Source organism: Silurus meridionalis, chromosome 15 (assembly GCF_014805685.1).
Source record: "Silurus meridionalis isolate SWU-2019-XX chromosome 15, ASM1480568v1, whole genome shotgun sequence".
In the NCBI taxonomy this organism is placed as follows: Eukaryota; Metazoa; Chordata; class Actinopteri; order Siluriformes; family Siluridae; genus Silurus; species Silurus meridionalis.
The window spans coordinates 3,011,730-3,028,377 of NC_060898.1; the positions used below are offsets into that span (position 1 = coordinate 3,011,730).

The 16,648-nt window shown below is 39.6% G+C and overlaps 1 protein-coding gene across 1 annotated transcript; it reads right to left on the minus strand.

The window, feature by feature from the left end:
- Window positions 1–7: 7 nt before the first annotated feature.
- Window positions 8–11,323, minus strand: gsna (gelsolin a). Its single transcript, XM_046867334.1, has 15 exons — window positions 11,107–11,323; window positions 10,712–10,866; window positions 9,168–9,329; window positions 8,815–8,964; window positions 8,642–8,731; window positions 8,434–8,566; window positions 7,555–7,859; window positions 7,306–7,439; window positions 6,373–6,463; window positions 3,751–3,921; window positions 3,266–3,440; window positions 2,913–3,034; window positions 2,036–2,113; window positions 1,873–1,933; window positions 8–1,554 (listed from the first exon to the last, which is right to left on the minus strand). Exons 1-15 carry the CDS (start codon window positions 11,321–11,323, stop codon window positions 1,385–1,387), a joined length of 2,214 nt encoding a protein of 737 aa, XP_046723290.1. The 3' UTR covers window positions 8–1,384.
- Between the last annotated feature and the right edge of the window lie 5,325 nt (window positions 11,324–16,648).

Genomic DNA, 16,648 nt, shown 5'->3' on the forward strand with positions numbered 1-16,648 from the left:
AAAAGGAAACGATGCACAGAGCTGTTTTTATTGTAACAAATGTAAGGCAGGAAATCTGTTTGGTGTCAGTAACAGGGTTCAGAAAAGCAGCAAAGACGGGAATTTGTGACTATGACACAGTGATGCATACTTGAAATGTTTTTCTCATGCTGTTCCAGGATTATACTATTCTAAACAAATGGTCAGGCCGGTCATTAATAAGCGGACACGCCATGCAGACACAAAGCAAAGATACACAGAGACCACCAGAGGCCTGTTCTTTGTAAGAGGTTTGTTGTTTTGACATGATTATGTATGTATGACACAATTATAAATCAGAAGTGAAACAGTTGCTGAAAGCTGGAGCTGCTACTACTTATGGAAATTGTTTTAAAAGATTGACATTGGGATATGTGACCAAAAGTAAACCAATAGAATGGCATATTTTCATTAGCAGAAATTGAATATATATGGGTGTACAAGGAACAAACTCCTGGTTATATAATGTGTGTGTGGTCTTGATCACTCCCAGAATATTATCTCTATAAGATCTTATGTTCTCATGATTTTCTGCCAAACTGTTCTGTAGCGCCCTCTGGCAGCAGATAGGAATAATGCACGACATCAGCACAGATACCTTTATTACTATAAATAGCTACTGTACATGGTGTGAGGGTAAAAAAGGCATGGACATAAGGCTAATGTTTTGGATATTACTATTTTTGAGGCACTATATATTCAGATAAATGGCTTCATTTCAAATATTCACTCTGAATAAAGTGGCAAAAAAGTGCAAACTAAGAGAAGATACTATTGCTGTTAAACGCCCTTAAAAATCATACATAAAAGCAAACTATATGCAATCCTACAGGAAAAAACAGGCTTTGTTCTTTTTCATTTTTTTTTAAAACGTACATGTTCTGCATCCCTAGAGAATGTTTGTTGTTCTGCCAGGCAACAGCACGCTGAAAACGAAACCAACCTCAGTAAACAGCCATGATATTCCCTTGGTGATTCCTAATTTGAGACTGAACCTCCGTTATAGGAGCGACAATCTGCGATTTACAAACTCCTCGAATTGTCATCCGACGTGTTTTGGTCTTTACGGTGTGATCAAAAGGAGCACTGAAACAGCACTAGCGAATAAAAAGCTTTCAACACCACATGATCTACCTTAAAAAACAACAACCTATTGCTTAGGTATAATTCCTACGTTTAAAATGCAGTAAAAAAAAAGTGCAACTGGAAATAAAAGCTGACTGCAGACAAGGCGTGACGAGTTGCCTTTTTACACTGATCCCTCAAATGCTCCAATGCAAAAAAAAACGTGTTGATCAGTGGTAAGAGGGCAACTACGACTGCTACCATACTAAGGCAGTGGGGTGGAAAAGACAGAGGTGATGGATTAAATCTCAAGCTCAGCCATGGCACGGTCCAGAGGGTCGCTGCTCCAGTAATCGTGGTCCCAGCCCAGGAACCAGCCGGTGAACGTTGGTGGCTCGAAGCCTTGCTTGATCTTTACGATAGGAGTACGGCGGTCTCGGTTGGCCGGGTCTGTCTCAATGTAGCGGGCAGCTAAAAGAGGTGAAGAGATTTGGTCACGTGTGATGCATTTATTTCTCCCTCACTAGCCTCTTTTGACTCCTCCCATAAATGTTTACTTAACATACTTTTCTTATCTATATAATAATACACAGAAAATTCTAGTTACTATATACCTTAAGAATTAGTTGCATTATAGGTGCTAAATAATGACCTGTTCATAGTTACAAACAGAGCTATTATTTACTTGGAATACAAAAAACCAAACACGTATATATAACGAGGTACTTTCCGCACATCTGAGTCTGTTATATTGTGTCGCACACGAGTGAGAAATTTAATGAGCCTCACCTGATGCTATTGCCTCAGTCTTTTCCTCCTCATGTGCCTCATTACCGATCCATACAAACACCTGCAAAACAAACACAGTCAGTAACCTCAGGAGGATTTACATGAGTGCATGATTCACTAAAGCTTAAGGCAAATGGTACAAAATCACGAAATGTAATGTTACCTGGTCCCAGGTATCCAGAAGCATGACATCATCTGTGGCCAGGTCTTCCTGAGTCATCTCCCCAGGTACCTCCTCAATCTACACAGGCAGGTGGTTCAACGGCCGATTATTTCACAAAATAACAAATACGATTCAAATTCGCTTCACTGAAACACTCAGAACTAACAGCCGACTCCAAAGCTAGAAAATCAACTTTTTAAAAAACAATTTTCTTGTACCTGGAAAACAATCGATTCCCAGAACAGTCAGTGTCGTCTAAATACAAGATGTTGATTTGATGACGACACAATATATAGTAAAAATTAGATGTTGACCAATCCATCGGTTTTGCCAATTTATCAGCAGCGATAGTTAATTGCTGTTGATCTGCTATTGGCAAAAATCCATAGCGATAGTTTTTCCAGGTAGGTCCGCTGTCAGAACAAGAGCAGCCCCTAGAGCCGAATCACTGACATCACATGCTGTTTGTTTTGACACGAGAGCATTATACATTATATTTATAGTTAGAATTTATTTTTATATATAATTATATTTATTAATATAATGAATATATTCATATGAATTTCATTTAGCACACTTTCATGATTCAGTACTTTTGTTTTTATAATAAATTCTGTACTATTTTACATGGAGTGTTTTGTTTGTTTTGTATCCAGTATCCATGTTGCACAATCAATCAGCGAGTATGATCCGAGTACTTGTTTATAATTTTTTAACCAATAATTAATTAAAAAAGAGCTTTACTACTTGTGGCTTGCAATAGGGCAATAGGGTGTTCAGACCATAGACCTACCTAATCAATAATGCAATTCATGGCCAACAATTTACAAATTTTATCAATCAGCAGCCATAAATGAAATATTGTGAAAACACTCACGATGAAGCGTCCAGTTTTGTTGGAGCAGGCGAACAGTCTGGGTGGGTGAGTGTCCATTTTATCCTTCAGCCTGGTGGATGTGCGGTAATCCATCTGTCCTCCCAGAGCCGCCCAGAAGTCGCCTGCACACCAAAGAACAACATGAATCCTTATAAGCATAGAACTTTATAGGTAATGTAATAATGTAGATAAATACCTTTTTATATCTATAAAAAAAATTAATAATTTACACAGTGGTGTACTGAAGTGCATCACAGAGCAGTTAGTTTTTATCCATTTATAGTTGCATTTAATGTTGTGGTATATCATTATATCAGCTATAAGCAACTACTATTAATAAGCTCTGCTCTTACCACTCTCTCCACCTTCTGCGATCTCAGAAGCAGCAACCCCGAGGAGGCCACACAGCTGCTGGGCGCCCTGTTTCTCAGGGTCACTGGCACCAACACCGACCCACATGAAGCTGCCCGATGCAGTCACCAGGAGGAAGACATCGTTGGAGTTTAGATTTGAGGAGACAGCATCAACCTGGAGAAGGGCATTTTAATAAATGCAAACACACTTTGCAAGACCCAAGAACCTCTTTAGTACGTTGTTTCACTCTCAACAAGTCCTACCTGTGTATATATATATATATATATATATATATATATATATATATATATATATATATATATATATATATATATATAATCACTGTTAACCACAGTTAAACATGGATCCCCTGCTATGATTCTTTCAGCAGAAACATAAAAGCGACCACTTGAATTAGACTGTTGTTAGACAGCATCATTCGTACTGTCACACTCATCGAAGGACGTTAACGTTACACACTGACCTCTACAGCCCGGGTGCATCCGGTCGAGTTGGAGCGCACTTGGAACAGCCGAGTCTGTGCAGGTGGGGTCTGACCTCCATCTCTGGATGTACCTCCCTGATACACCACCATGGGCTTTCCACCAAACAGGCTCATGAGATGCGCCGGCTCCTTACCCTGAACCACACGCACCTGAAAAGCACACATGCACGGTGAAATTCGACTCGAATGAAGCATATAACCAGAGGTTCAATGACTATGATTATTTCAGCGATCATATTTCAGCATAGTCAGCTGGTGTGGGAGAGCAGTGTTTTATTAATGTCTATTATTTGTTACAATGATATAATGTTAAACTATTTAATATCTGTGAGATACAAATGTACCCATGATACCCAAACATGAAAAACAACAAACAAAACCAGGGGTATATATATTTTTAAAACTCTAAATGGAGCCATTATAGTACAGAAGTCCTAAGAGGCCGTTAAATTCAATTTCTTTATAATTTTCTCGTGATCGCGTATAATTGTATCGTTGGCGTCTAAAATCTTTATTAAAGTTATTAATTTCCAGCATCAAATTTGGACTTAATCTCTGCATTGAGAAGGTGAGAGAGAGAGAGAGAGAGAGAGAGAGAGAGAGAGAGAGACCTTATGTGTCTGATGATGATGCTGCCACAAGAACATGCTCCAAATACACCCCAAAAAAAGTGGTGATCACGAGGCATTTTCTATGCCGTAACCTGTAAATGTTGGCACCCCTGTGAAACGCTAAATAATAAATATCCTGGTTTATTTTTTTCAGTCAAGTTGCTGTCTAGTGTCTTCTCATTAAATTAAATCATGCTTAATCATGTTTTCTCATGATTAAGTCATAATCATGAGAAAACAAGGAAGAAAAATTATTAAGATTTTTAACCAGTTGTGATATAACAGCTCATACGCTTTTACAGCTATCCACCAGGGGGCATCAGTGAGCCAATCAGCTCGAGTGTTCTGTAAAGCCAAGCAGCTTTTTTTCTGGCTGGCAGAGTGACTGTGAAGCTGTTCAACAACTGGAAAAAGCATTGCTTCATCAAGTTTCGGACAAACAGGGCTCTATTACGTCCTCTTCACCGAACACTAGGCCCAACTGTCTTTCCTTCGTCTCCACTCCTCCCTGAATTACACACTTGTTTACTCTTCAGCCTGATTCCAGCCATATTTGGACACAAATGCCATATTAAGTTCCCCAAATGTTCCTCCTGAGGTTTGTGCTGCTGAGGCTGGTATTAGCGTTATCTGGGGGTCCTGCATTTGACATCGCATTCCTGACTGGATTTTTCTTTTTAGTATTTGACATGCGAGACCCTTCTCACAACAAACAATACATTCAGATAAGTGTTTTGTTGGACAGTGAATAACACATGCCATCAGGATTTGTGTAACACAAAACATCACAAAAGGTGTGTACACAAACACAATGCATGGAAACATACAAACACGTGAAGAGATGATCGATGCTGAGAGGAAATATGCGAAATGTGAAAGATAAGCAGGAAAACAGAGGTGCCATCATCGCAAGCAAGAGAAATCTAGCAGGAGGGGATTAGGGGAAAGATTTACCACAAAAAAACTGAATGGAAGTTGGCAGACAAAGCGTCTCCATGCTAATAAACAACAAAACATGTATTGGCTGAACTGATGCTTCTGAAATGATACACCAGAAACGTTTGGATTTGAAAGCAACCAGCTGAAAGTATTAAATTACTTTATACAATCGTTTTTTTTTTCATAGTAAAAAAGTCCATTCTGCGGTCTAGTCCTTCTCCAAATTAAAATAAGCTGAACGGTTCCGCACGCTGTCGCTTTCTCTTACAGTTTGTCTAGTGACTGATATCTCCGGATTCCAAATACATTAAGTTTCATGGTTACCTCATTATAACCATTAAAATGAGTTCTTCAGGAAGCTTTAATCACCAGCACCTGTGACCTACGATATCAGCAGCAGAAATCTGGCATTTTAGCCAAATATGGAGCTGAAACGTTTGAGTTTATTTGAAATCTTTATGAGTATCAAATCATGAACACACTACTGTGAATCGACTCGTGACCAAAGTGTGTCGTTATACCCCTAGAATGCTGTGGTAACTGTTTTTTTTTTCTTTCATGCTTAGTTGTAAACCAATCAAATCGTCTCACACTCTTTTCTGCTCGCTCTTAAAGCCAAGGTTCACAAATTCACACTGGTCAAAAATAAAAAATAAAGTCATGAAGTAAATGTAACTCCTATCAAAAACACTTTTTACACTGAACTGCATTTTCTATGCCGTAACCTGTAAATGTTGGCACCCCTGTGAAACGCTAAATAATAAATATCCTGGTTTATTTTTTCAGTCAAGTTGCTGTCTAGTGTCTTCTCATAGACCTCAGATGATGATCTATGAGATAAGCATTCTCAAAGTCGTGCAGCATCCTTATATATTTTTTTTTAAAGAGAGGCATGCTGGTCTGAGACAGGGCTACCTGAGTAGTGATAGGAGCACCAGCTACCTAAAAACACACAGGCAGCAAATAAAAAAAAGGACAGGAAAGAAGGATGGATGAAGATGAAGTTGACAAAACATAAAAAAAATGAATGAAATTGAGGTAAATGACTTACCTGCACGGGTCCTCCTCCAAGCTCGTCATCTAACTGCATAGCCAAGATGGCGGATGCTCCAATTTCATCCTGTGAGGAGTCTGCTCCTTGCCTGCGGGAAAAGATCGAACTCCATAAACAAGCGATCGGCAAAATGCTCATTCTGCTGATGAAGCAAGCTGGCGCAGAACATTGTTAAGCACCTCGGCGTTGACAGACGGTGCTAACCGATTAGCTCTACTTGTATAAATTTCCGAGTATCTAATGGAAATGAAAGCAATATTTGGTCCTTTAAAACCCTTAAATTAGCTTTTAGAGCTGTAGAAATCGGCCATTTTAGCCGTACTTGGAGCTCTATTTCTATTTCTCATTATATTTCAATAACTTCAAAAAAATGTCCAAAAGTCTGCTTTGTTTTTCATAGCCCACAATCTCGCACTCATGTTTTCTGCTGTTACTTGAAACTAAGGTTTGCTAATTTATAGGTCAAAGACAAAGCTGTAAATCTTGAAGTAAATTTAACCCCTAACAGAAACAAATACGCCTTTGTTAAGCTCCTCAGATTTGATGACAGGAAGTAGCTGCATGGCTATATTTATACAAGCGGCGTTCAAGTCAAACCGGGAATTTGAATGTTACAGGTATAAGAATGAATGCTAGCATGGCGTTACTAAGTGGCGAACGAGTTCTGATAAGTGGTGCACATATCGCAGTCCATTCCAGGGACCGTTAATCTTTCCATGCTTTAGTTAAACGGTGGGAAGAAGTGCATAAATCTAGCAAGGAAGTATGTCAACAAATAAATGCTCTCCTTTCATCCACTCTTTGAACTTTGTTCTTTTAAACTCAAAAGTCCTGGTCTGAATTGAACGCCCCTTGTATAATTCTCTGAGGTCATTCTAGACAAGGAAGATGTTAAAAAAATAAACGTTCATGACTTTTTCTCAGACTTACCAAATGTAGATGATGTGTCCCTGTCTGCCGCCGTGCCTGTAGCTGTATAAGATGATGTAACTGTCACCGCCATAGAACTGGCCATAAGTAGACGGGTCGACGGGAACCTTGTCAGAACCTTCAATACGCCAGATCTTTAAAGCAAGAACATCAGATGCTCTCTCGTTACTTGTTACTAATATTAAATCGGCAAGAACGAATATCTGGTGTCCTTAGTGATCAGAACATATGCGGGTGCCGAGTTCTCACTTGTTTCTCTCCGCTGCCGTCATCAATCATGCCGTGTTGCGCCGCCATGGAAGGCGACTCGTGCAGCGTAGCGGCATCGAATGGCACCTTCTCGATCTTGGCGATGTGGTTGGAAACGTATGCCACGCCCATGCCGTCTGTCTGGTCCACGTCGCGCCAGTTCTTAAAGAACTGCTTGAACAGTGGTGTCTCGCCCATCTCGGGGAGGATCTGGACCTGAGTGTGTTTCTCGTAGCCCATCTTCTTAATGAAGCCATCTGCTGCTTTCATGGCTGCCTTGCGCTCCTCCACATTGGCGTCCTTTCCTGTTCGGAAAAGGGCCGCTGGATGTTAGGAACTTCTAGCATGTAACATTCTTCTAATAGGATTTCGAATGCATTATGAATTGATGCTCAAATATATAAAAAGTATTTATTATTAATTATTATATTTATAGGTGTTGAAATCTTGAAAGTTGTTTTTGGCGATAATGAAGGTTTATAAAAATGCACTTATTTACTTATTAAAAAAAAACTGGCTTGTGTCTGTCCCATCACAACACCGTCTTTGATTAGTTTCCTATACCAACATGCCGGACCATATCATACCCCTAACAGAACTTCAGTAGTTTAATATCCGATTAGAACAGCATTAAGTATGAGCTTACACAACACTCCCAACCTTTTAACCATGACGTTCGGTATGCAAATGATCCAAAAATGTGGTATGCAAAGGCATTAAGTCACTGAGCCTGCATGCTAATGTTAGTGGTCAACAAAATATAAGCCTTTATGTTGTACTTTGACATGTTTAACTCCCAGCTGGCTAGCTTTTGGGATAAAGGAAGGACATGAGGGTGTTTACAGGTACTGGATACTAAACCAGTTGTCATGGACTCACCTTTCCAGATGAAGATTTTACCATCAGAGCCATAGTCCAGGATAAAGCAGTCTGTGGACTCCAGAGCACTCTGGGTAAAAGGGTTCTCATCAGCCACTAAGGCCATAGACATGCTGCCGTTTGCATCGGAAACCTGCGGGATTATTAGAAGACACGTACATCAGACACTGAGTTAAATAAACGTGTGTTACATCAATAGTCACAGCACCTTGTACAGTTTTGCCAGTTTCCTGTTGGACGCATCTGCCTTGAGGTCATCATCGGCTCCTTCAGGCAGGTCTGGTTTTTCTCCTAGAACCTGTCAAGAGAGAGGGAACGTATTTTTACAGCGTCCGGTTGACTAAAGCTGACATAAGTGTGCTTTCCAGTTCAAATCTTTACCTCAAGTATCTTTTCCCGTTCCACACCTTCATCACACACGTACACACGCGCTCTCCCGCTACGCTCGTTGTCACGGATCGCCTTGGCAAGCTGAGTGGCCTTCAGCTTCTCAAATCGATTGCTCTTGGAGCCACACCACTGGTAGATCTCCTGTAATACACAGAAATAAAAGGCGAGCGGGAATTAAATTGAAAGGGACTTCTCTATCTGACTCCTTCCAGAACCGAAAAATAAACATCTACTCAGAGACAACGTCAACATATCAACCGTTCCACGTATGTTTATGGAAAGCCTGTAGAAACGTTACTATAGAAACGTTAGAATGAGCAGATTTTGGTCCCTTGGATACTCACGTTGCCGAGGTCCAGGATGAAGCAGTCGCCTTTGTTGAAGCTGTCCCAACTGACCGGCACCTCTGTTGCCCTCACGACACGACGACCTTTAACCTGGAGCACGCGCTGCACCACCACCTCGTTGGTGACGACGTGCTTAAACCCTGATGCCACTCCTCCTTTCTGAGACGAGGAGAAAAAGGATTAAAGCCAAAAAGCTGATAAAGACTGATATTCTGAAAGCCAAATTGACATCATTCACCCAAAGGGCCGTATTAACGCACAGCTGCTCTCACCACTGTAGAAGTATTTGGACACCAGACTTTTCTAGTCATAGTCATAGTGGAACATCTTCCCAGAAGAGTGGAGGTATACTCAAAAAGCACAATCTTATAGTCAGGTGTCCACAAACCTATGTCTATATAACGTATATATAAAACTTCAAATTAATTTAATAAAGAGAAAACTAAGTACACTGACCAGGCATAACTTTATGGCATCAGCATAATATTATGACCATCTGCCCAATATTGCGTTGGTCCCCTTTTGCTGCTACAACAGTCGTGACCCGTCGAACATTAACAGCATGAACTTCTTCAACAATGTGAGCTACAGGAGCTCGTCTGTTGGATCGGACCACACGGGCCAGACTTCGCTCCCCAAGTGCATCAATGAGCCTCGTCTCCGGTTGACCACTGTTCCTTTCTTGGAGCACTTTTGATACTGACCAGTGCAGACCGAGCTGCAGTTTTGGAGACACTCCGACCCAATCGTTTGTTTGTTTGTTTATCAAGCTTTAACATCATGTTAGCTACAAGGCTATAAACATGACAAAAACGTATATTATTGAAATATCCTAAACATGTTTCTGAGTAAAATCGTTTCTTGCAGTGTCGTAAAAGTTCAACAAGATGTGTTTAAAATTTAACTTGACATGAGAGACATAAGGGAGGAGCTTCACCCATCAGTAGAAACCTATGAGTCAACCTCGAGCGGCACAGAGTGTAGACAACTTGGTCATGCACCTATAAGAAACATTTCTTTTAGTCCTAGGGCTTATTTCATACAATTTGCTCTGACCCAGTCGTCTAGCCAGAACAATATGGCTCTTGTCAGACTCTCTCAAAGCTTGTAGATTTTTCCTGCTTTCAGGACAAAATGTTCTGCCACATAAATAAGAGATAATCAATGTTATTGACTTCACCAGTCATAATGGTATAATGTTATGCTTGGTCAGTGTATATTTACTTGGTTTGTTGGATGCGATTCCAATTTCCATTTGCCTTAGACGTTACGCCTGGGTGCCTGTGTTCATTTGCATGCAGCTTTTTACCAGATCGTCTGATAAACTGGCCACACCCACTAACTTTTCTACAAAGCCTGTATTATTGACCTCTTGGATTCTATTTAGCAAGTTTATAAATTTTAACTAGCTGGAGTAATTCATTCAGTGTTAAGTACTGAATACTGTCAGAAAAACTATTTTATTATGATTAATTACAAGTACGGCGTAACTGTGACCTTTCGATATTAAAACAATTATGTTTCATGTGCATGTCACTTACCATGTACTGCAGCCCTTTCTTAAAGTAGCCCAAGAACGTTTTGGATTCATGTCCTTGGACCTCACGGTATTGTATGGGTTTTCCACCCAGGTGATCATCCATTTGCACAGTAAATATGGCAGCTGATCCACTTTCATCCTGCGTGCAGAAGTCACCTAGAAATAACAATGACTACTTTGTAAAGATCAACTGAATTGCTGTGTAATATGTAAACCAATGGAGTAAAAATTAAGCATGATTAAGTCTGATTTAAAGACAGGGCTCCAATAATATGACCATCTCCTAGTTTATTAGCAATTTCTTCCTATTTTTCGTTTTACTAAAGCTTACCATGGCTAACATGCTAAATGTTTTGTAGCAAATCATACCACAGCTCATATGAACACCAGTCTTACCGAGCCAAAAGTGGAGGTCGTACTGCAGGTTACCAGAGCGCTGTTTGATGGTGTTGAGGACCACATAGGCGTCGCCGGTGTAAAACCCTCCATACAGGTTCTCTGGTACAGCAACAAGGTCAAAATTCTCAACCCTCCACACTTGCAGTCCAGGCTGCTGGCCTGCCTTCTCAAACTCAGCATGGTATACCATAGCGCCTGGAAAAATCATGAGCATAGAACTTACAGATGAGAACATTTACATATTTTACCAATCCAAAATAGAGCATCATGCAAAAACACACATTCACATCTAATGCTAACTGCGTTTCATTGGCTATGTAGTTGTACCTTGCACAATGACAATAAAGTTGAATCTAATCTAGAGGCAAATTGTTATTGCAACCCACATACAAGCATGTTTATTAGAAAAAAGCCAAAAGAAAACCTGCACAAGACATGAAGAAAACTCCACACTGATTGTAACCTGAGCTCAGGAGCAAATTACAACGGAAAATGCTACCCATGCTGCCTCAGTGATTCACCATTCTGGGAAATATTCAACTAAACCAAATCTGCTAGGATGAGAAATTGTTCATGGATGGATGCAGTATAGATTTGAATTCAACTTCATTACACAGAATAAACAGAAGTACGTGTGTCAATTTCTGTTCAGCAATCCAGAGGTGATAGTAGTGAGGAAAAACTATCTTCAGGTATTACTTTTTACTTAGTCCTCAGTTTCCCGTTTATACATGTTTTAATTTATAGTTGCCAACTCTTAACACAAACCCCCAGTCTTTGAATAAAAACGTTTTAGCTTATTCCTTAATGTTAAACTCACTTCTATTCATTACTTTTTGCTTGGTAGCCTCAACATATTTGCTTTATGAATCATTAGGTCCACTGTACATCACCGCACATCACAAGATTTACAAAACTGGAAGTATCTAAAAACCCAGGGACTGGACGTTTTTTTTCCCCCAGTGCTGAAGGACATTTTAGACCAAGCCCACATAAAGAGGAAGAGCTGTGACTCAGGCTAGCACGATGGAAACAGCAGCTGCTGCCTGCAAAAACATTTGTTCCAGCTGCCTGTTCTATCGCCTACATATACATACAAACACATAATACAAGCATACCCACTGAACATTAACATAGTTCTGCATTTAGTTTGACACAACCCTGCAGGGAGGCCCTTGGAATGGGGGCTTGTGTTGGCAGAGGCACTTGTGGTGGGTGTTTAAGGATGTTTGAAATTGTTCAGGTCCACCCCAGGCCGAAGAATTTAAAACAGGCTGAAAATGGGAAGACTATAGAGGCAGAGGTTAACATTCTGAAAGTTCGGTGTATTGTAGTAGTACGTCATATCAGTGCTGAGAACGGTCCACAACCCAAATATGGCCCATCACTGAGGAGGAATAGCGGTAAAATCGGCGGACAAATTTGCGTAGATCAGTTGGGCAACAGACCAACAAGTCAAAGGTCAGACCAAATATGAATACAATTCGCCCAACAGAAAAACCAGTTCACTGAAAAGGAAAGAATGATTGTGAAGAATGACGGCAGTGGGTATTTTTTTACTTTAACCCCTTGCCTTCTGGTAGAAAAAATTGGTTGTGACTGTGACTGAAAAAGAAAAAAAGTCTTGGTCACGCCAACCTCTGGTTGTTGCTTGGCACTGAGCTGAAAAAAAAATTGATCTAGCTAGCTAATGTAATCCCTACATTATCTCTATTTCATTCTCTTTGTCTGTTAGGACATTCATGTTAGAAATAAGGACACCTCTGCATCAGTAATATATGCGAGAAAAAAAATTGAAAAGTAAAGAACAAGGTCCGTAATCTAGTATCCATAATAAGTCCAGTTTATTGAGTATAAGTTGAGAAACATTTGGAACAAATAAAAAAATTTACATGTGGTAATCATGTTATTAATCCCAGTATATATGAACATCTTTAGTCAGTCATTAAACACACCAGGTTGTAAGTGTATTTGCCATCACTGAAGTACTGAATAAATAGATTTTATTTTTATCACATAAAAAAAGTTCTATAAAAAGCCTAAAGTCTTTATTTCTTGCAATTCCAACTTTTTTTTAGCCAATCGTGCAGATTTACCCCTTTGTAGTGATAATCTTTGCACATTAAAATAAGAAACAGGCCACAATCAATAGATCGATCTGTGAAACAATGGATAAAATCATAGAGGACTATTTTAGTCGTGGTTTTACAAATTGCCCTTAAAGAACAGATCCATCTATTGTATCCTTAACTCCAGTTTGGTATGTACAAGTGTTGCATCGTAACATTAGAACAGAAGCAGAAATGATAGCTCAAGCTACCTCGTGGTTGTAAGAAAAGAACTCAGAATGGAAATATTGTCAGAAGTTGCAGAAATAAAGTCAGAATTGCGAGAAATACAGTAGGAATTGCAAGAGAAAAAGTGGAATTGCGAAAACCAAAGTCGCATTTAAACTTTTAATTTTAATGTGGCAGAAATGGACTTCCACAGATGTGTCATCTATCATCTGAGCCAAACGGTTAAAGGTGCTGAATAATATATTGGAACCTAAAATAGGCTTATTCAATTACAGTTGCATATTTAGTAATGTACCACACCCTGCTGGAAAAACACTACTACACACAATACCTCTCTCGAACTTTGCTTTTATTGGATTGACTTGAATCAATACCGAGGCAAACATTCTGGAATTGAAATTCTGCGATCTCATATAAAGAAACTGTGACACAACACAGGAAGAAAACAGGCCCCTGTAGGCACTTTTACTAATTAAATCTTTTACCAAGGGAATCGATGTCTGTGTATGTGCGCATTCTAAACACGAGTGAAGATTTTCTTTGACGCCTATTGTCTTGCACTTCGATTCTTCGTGTCGGAGAAGAAACAGTATCGGTGTCAGTATCAGAATCAGTGCAGCCATCGCTCTTTAGATTTCCATCCTAAACTGTGAGCGAGTGTGTTAACCCAAACAGTGTTAGAAATAGCCCAGGTCACGTGACTGACTTTGCAGGCCTTGCGCTCATGTGGGGGGAAAAAAGCCAGGAGCTTTACAGGGACGAGTCTCAGTCAGTCAGCACTGTTTATGTAGGTTATGACTGCGTAGATACTATAGGGAGTGCTGTTATAGTATTCTTAACAACATAGGGGTGGTGTGATCCAGTGTGAGATAAAGGAACATCCCCAAGACTATTATCTCTTGCTATCTCTTCAGTTATTGCAGTTGTAAACAGGCCACACTTTTTACAAAGCTGGCCTGATTTTTTCCGGGTCGCATTCTTGATAACAGTGTTTCATGCCTAAACATGCTTTTCTTGCTCACTTATGAAACACACACAATACAGAGTTTCCTTATCTGACTCATTCTCACTGTATCGACAGATCCCTTCTTCCTGACCCCTTTCCCCACTTCAGGCGCCGATAAGATTGTTCATAGCAAATATTACAAGAAGCTCACTCTGCACTGTGTTTACCTAACATGAGTACACCTTTACTTCTCTTTCAAACAGCGTGAAAAGCCATATAAGGGTTCAAAGTCTGTAATTGCATGCTACGAGAGTTGTGTTGGGAGTAAGACTGCAATTTAATGTAGGAGTGGAACTGAATAAGGGTTAAGAGAAGCAGGAATGTAGCAGATGAGTGGAAGGAAAAAGTTAGTGAGTGCACCGTGAGAGGATTAGGACCGACTCAATCGACAGACAACGCTTCCTTCTCTGAGGAGGAACCGAATTCAAATATGAAAAACCCACTGATAAACCACAGCTGAATACTCTGCTCTGATTGGTCAATATAAACAATATGCACTAACTATATCTAATATAGGCAGTGTATCAACAGTTTCAGAAGAGTTTCCTCTAAGCATTAATACAAAGTTCGACTTCCTTTTTGTGGTAAAGTTTGAGCACAATGTGTAGTTGCTATGCCACAGTTACCATGGGTACTATGACATCACCCTAGTAATCAAAACAGGAAGTGCCAACAATATGTATTTTTAATACTCATCTCTTTGTAGCTTAGCAAATGTCAAATGCCTGAGTATTACCTCTGTGAAATATCCATTCAATCTTTCCATCATTATTCCACACATAAGAACTAGAAAAGGATTTTTTTCACTCTAGAAAACACAATTCTGATTTGACTCTTGATCAATAAACCATGCCATTCAACAAGCTTTATTTGAGGAACTAGTGGAACCAGTACTCATCAGAAGGATCCAAGATCATCAAGTTAGATTGAAGGTTATGGGCTTTGCTCAAGAACCATGAAATCACAAATCAATCAGCATAAACCTACTGTTATTACGTAGATTCATTTGCTGCAAGCATTACACTAACACACAACAATGAATTAGACTACATGACGTTATTTTAGATATATAATAAACACGTTTTCACTTAATGGAGATGTTTCTAATGTAAAAAAATTATTTTATGCCCTAAGGTGACATCTACCAACCCTATTCAACTAATAATTAGGACAAAGAATATGGATTGAAATATAACAACGGTGAAGCTTTTAAAGATTTATTCTTCATGTTCTTCGCTTTAGTAACTGTATCGCTACCTTTTATTTCAGAAACTGCAAACGTCACCTCGGATTTGGCTGAAATGCGAAAAAATGGTTCATTGCATTCCCACAGTGTACAGTAAGACCTGGATGTGCTGGAAGGGCTTTAAAAATGATGATGGTTGTAAAACGGTAACACATGCCAATCAACAACATTGAGAAAATTGTAGAAAAATAGTCTGATCCAAGCCTGATCCAAGGGTTATGGGCTTTAATCAAGAACCTTAAAATGGCAAATGGGGTTTGATCTTACACCCTTAAAACCGATTAGAAACCCAAAGGAAATAATCAGCGATTTAAATTAAATCTGCAGCTGATGACATGATATGGGAAATCTGACTCTATTCTTCTTCTTTTTTATTTTTTGATGGATGCATCACTGTCTCTTCGCCACATACATTGCTGTAGGATCTCTACTTGATTCTGCTCTCCAACTCACAAAATACAATTAATCCTAAAACAGATTTGCATCATTGTTAAAAAAATGTGCTTGGAAAATACTTTCTATTTTGCTGATCACACATTTTCAGCAAAGCAAACACACTAATTACATAAAAATATCAGGAAAAGGAGTGGTTTGAGAGATCTGGTTTAGATTTAGATTTTGGTTTTGCAATGTGATGTGGATGTTCATTCGGTTATGCAGCATCAATATTAAACATAAGAAGGAAAAATCTTACCTATTGAGGAGTGTATCGTCTGGGTGTGACTGCGGCTGATGTTCTGTCTCGGTGTTGGAAAATAAACACAAGCCCCTTTGACTGTAATCTCAACCGGGAGACGCCTCTCTGACTCGGCAGACGGGAGGAGGAAGAGGAGGAGGAGGAAGAGGAGGAGGAGTTTTCAAATCCACGCAGGAGAATTACACGGGCTTTTAGTCTGCATGTCTGAACCGATAAACCCTACATAGGGCGCATGAAAAAGGGACACGCCCACAGCCGCCATGTTTAATGTCCTTCAAAGTGATTTGAAAACT

What these genes read in the sequence shown, in the direction of transcription:
- gsna (XM_046867334.1), bottom strand. Translation starts at nt 11,323, where the DNA reads ATGCTCATGATTTTTCCAGGCGCTATGGTATACCATGCTGAGTTTGAG. An exon ending in CGACCTCCACTTTTGGCTCG is followed by an intron (nt 10,867 to 11,106) that starts GTAAGACTGGTG and finishes TGTTATTTCTAG; the next exon opens with GTGACTTCTGCACGCAGGAT. An exon ending in AACGGGAAAAGATACTTGAG is followed by an intron (nt 8,732 to 8,814) that starts GTAAAGATTTGA and finishes CTCTCTTGACAG; the next exon opens with GTTCTAGGAGAAAAACCAGA.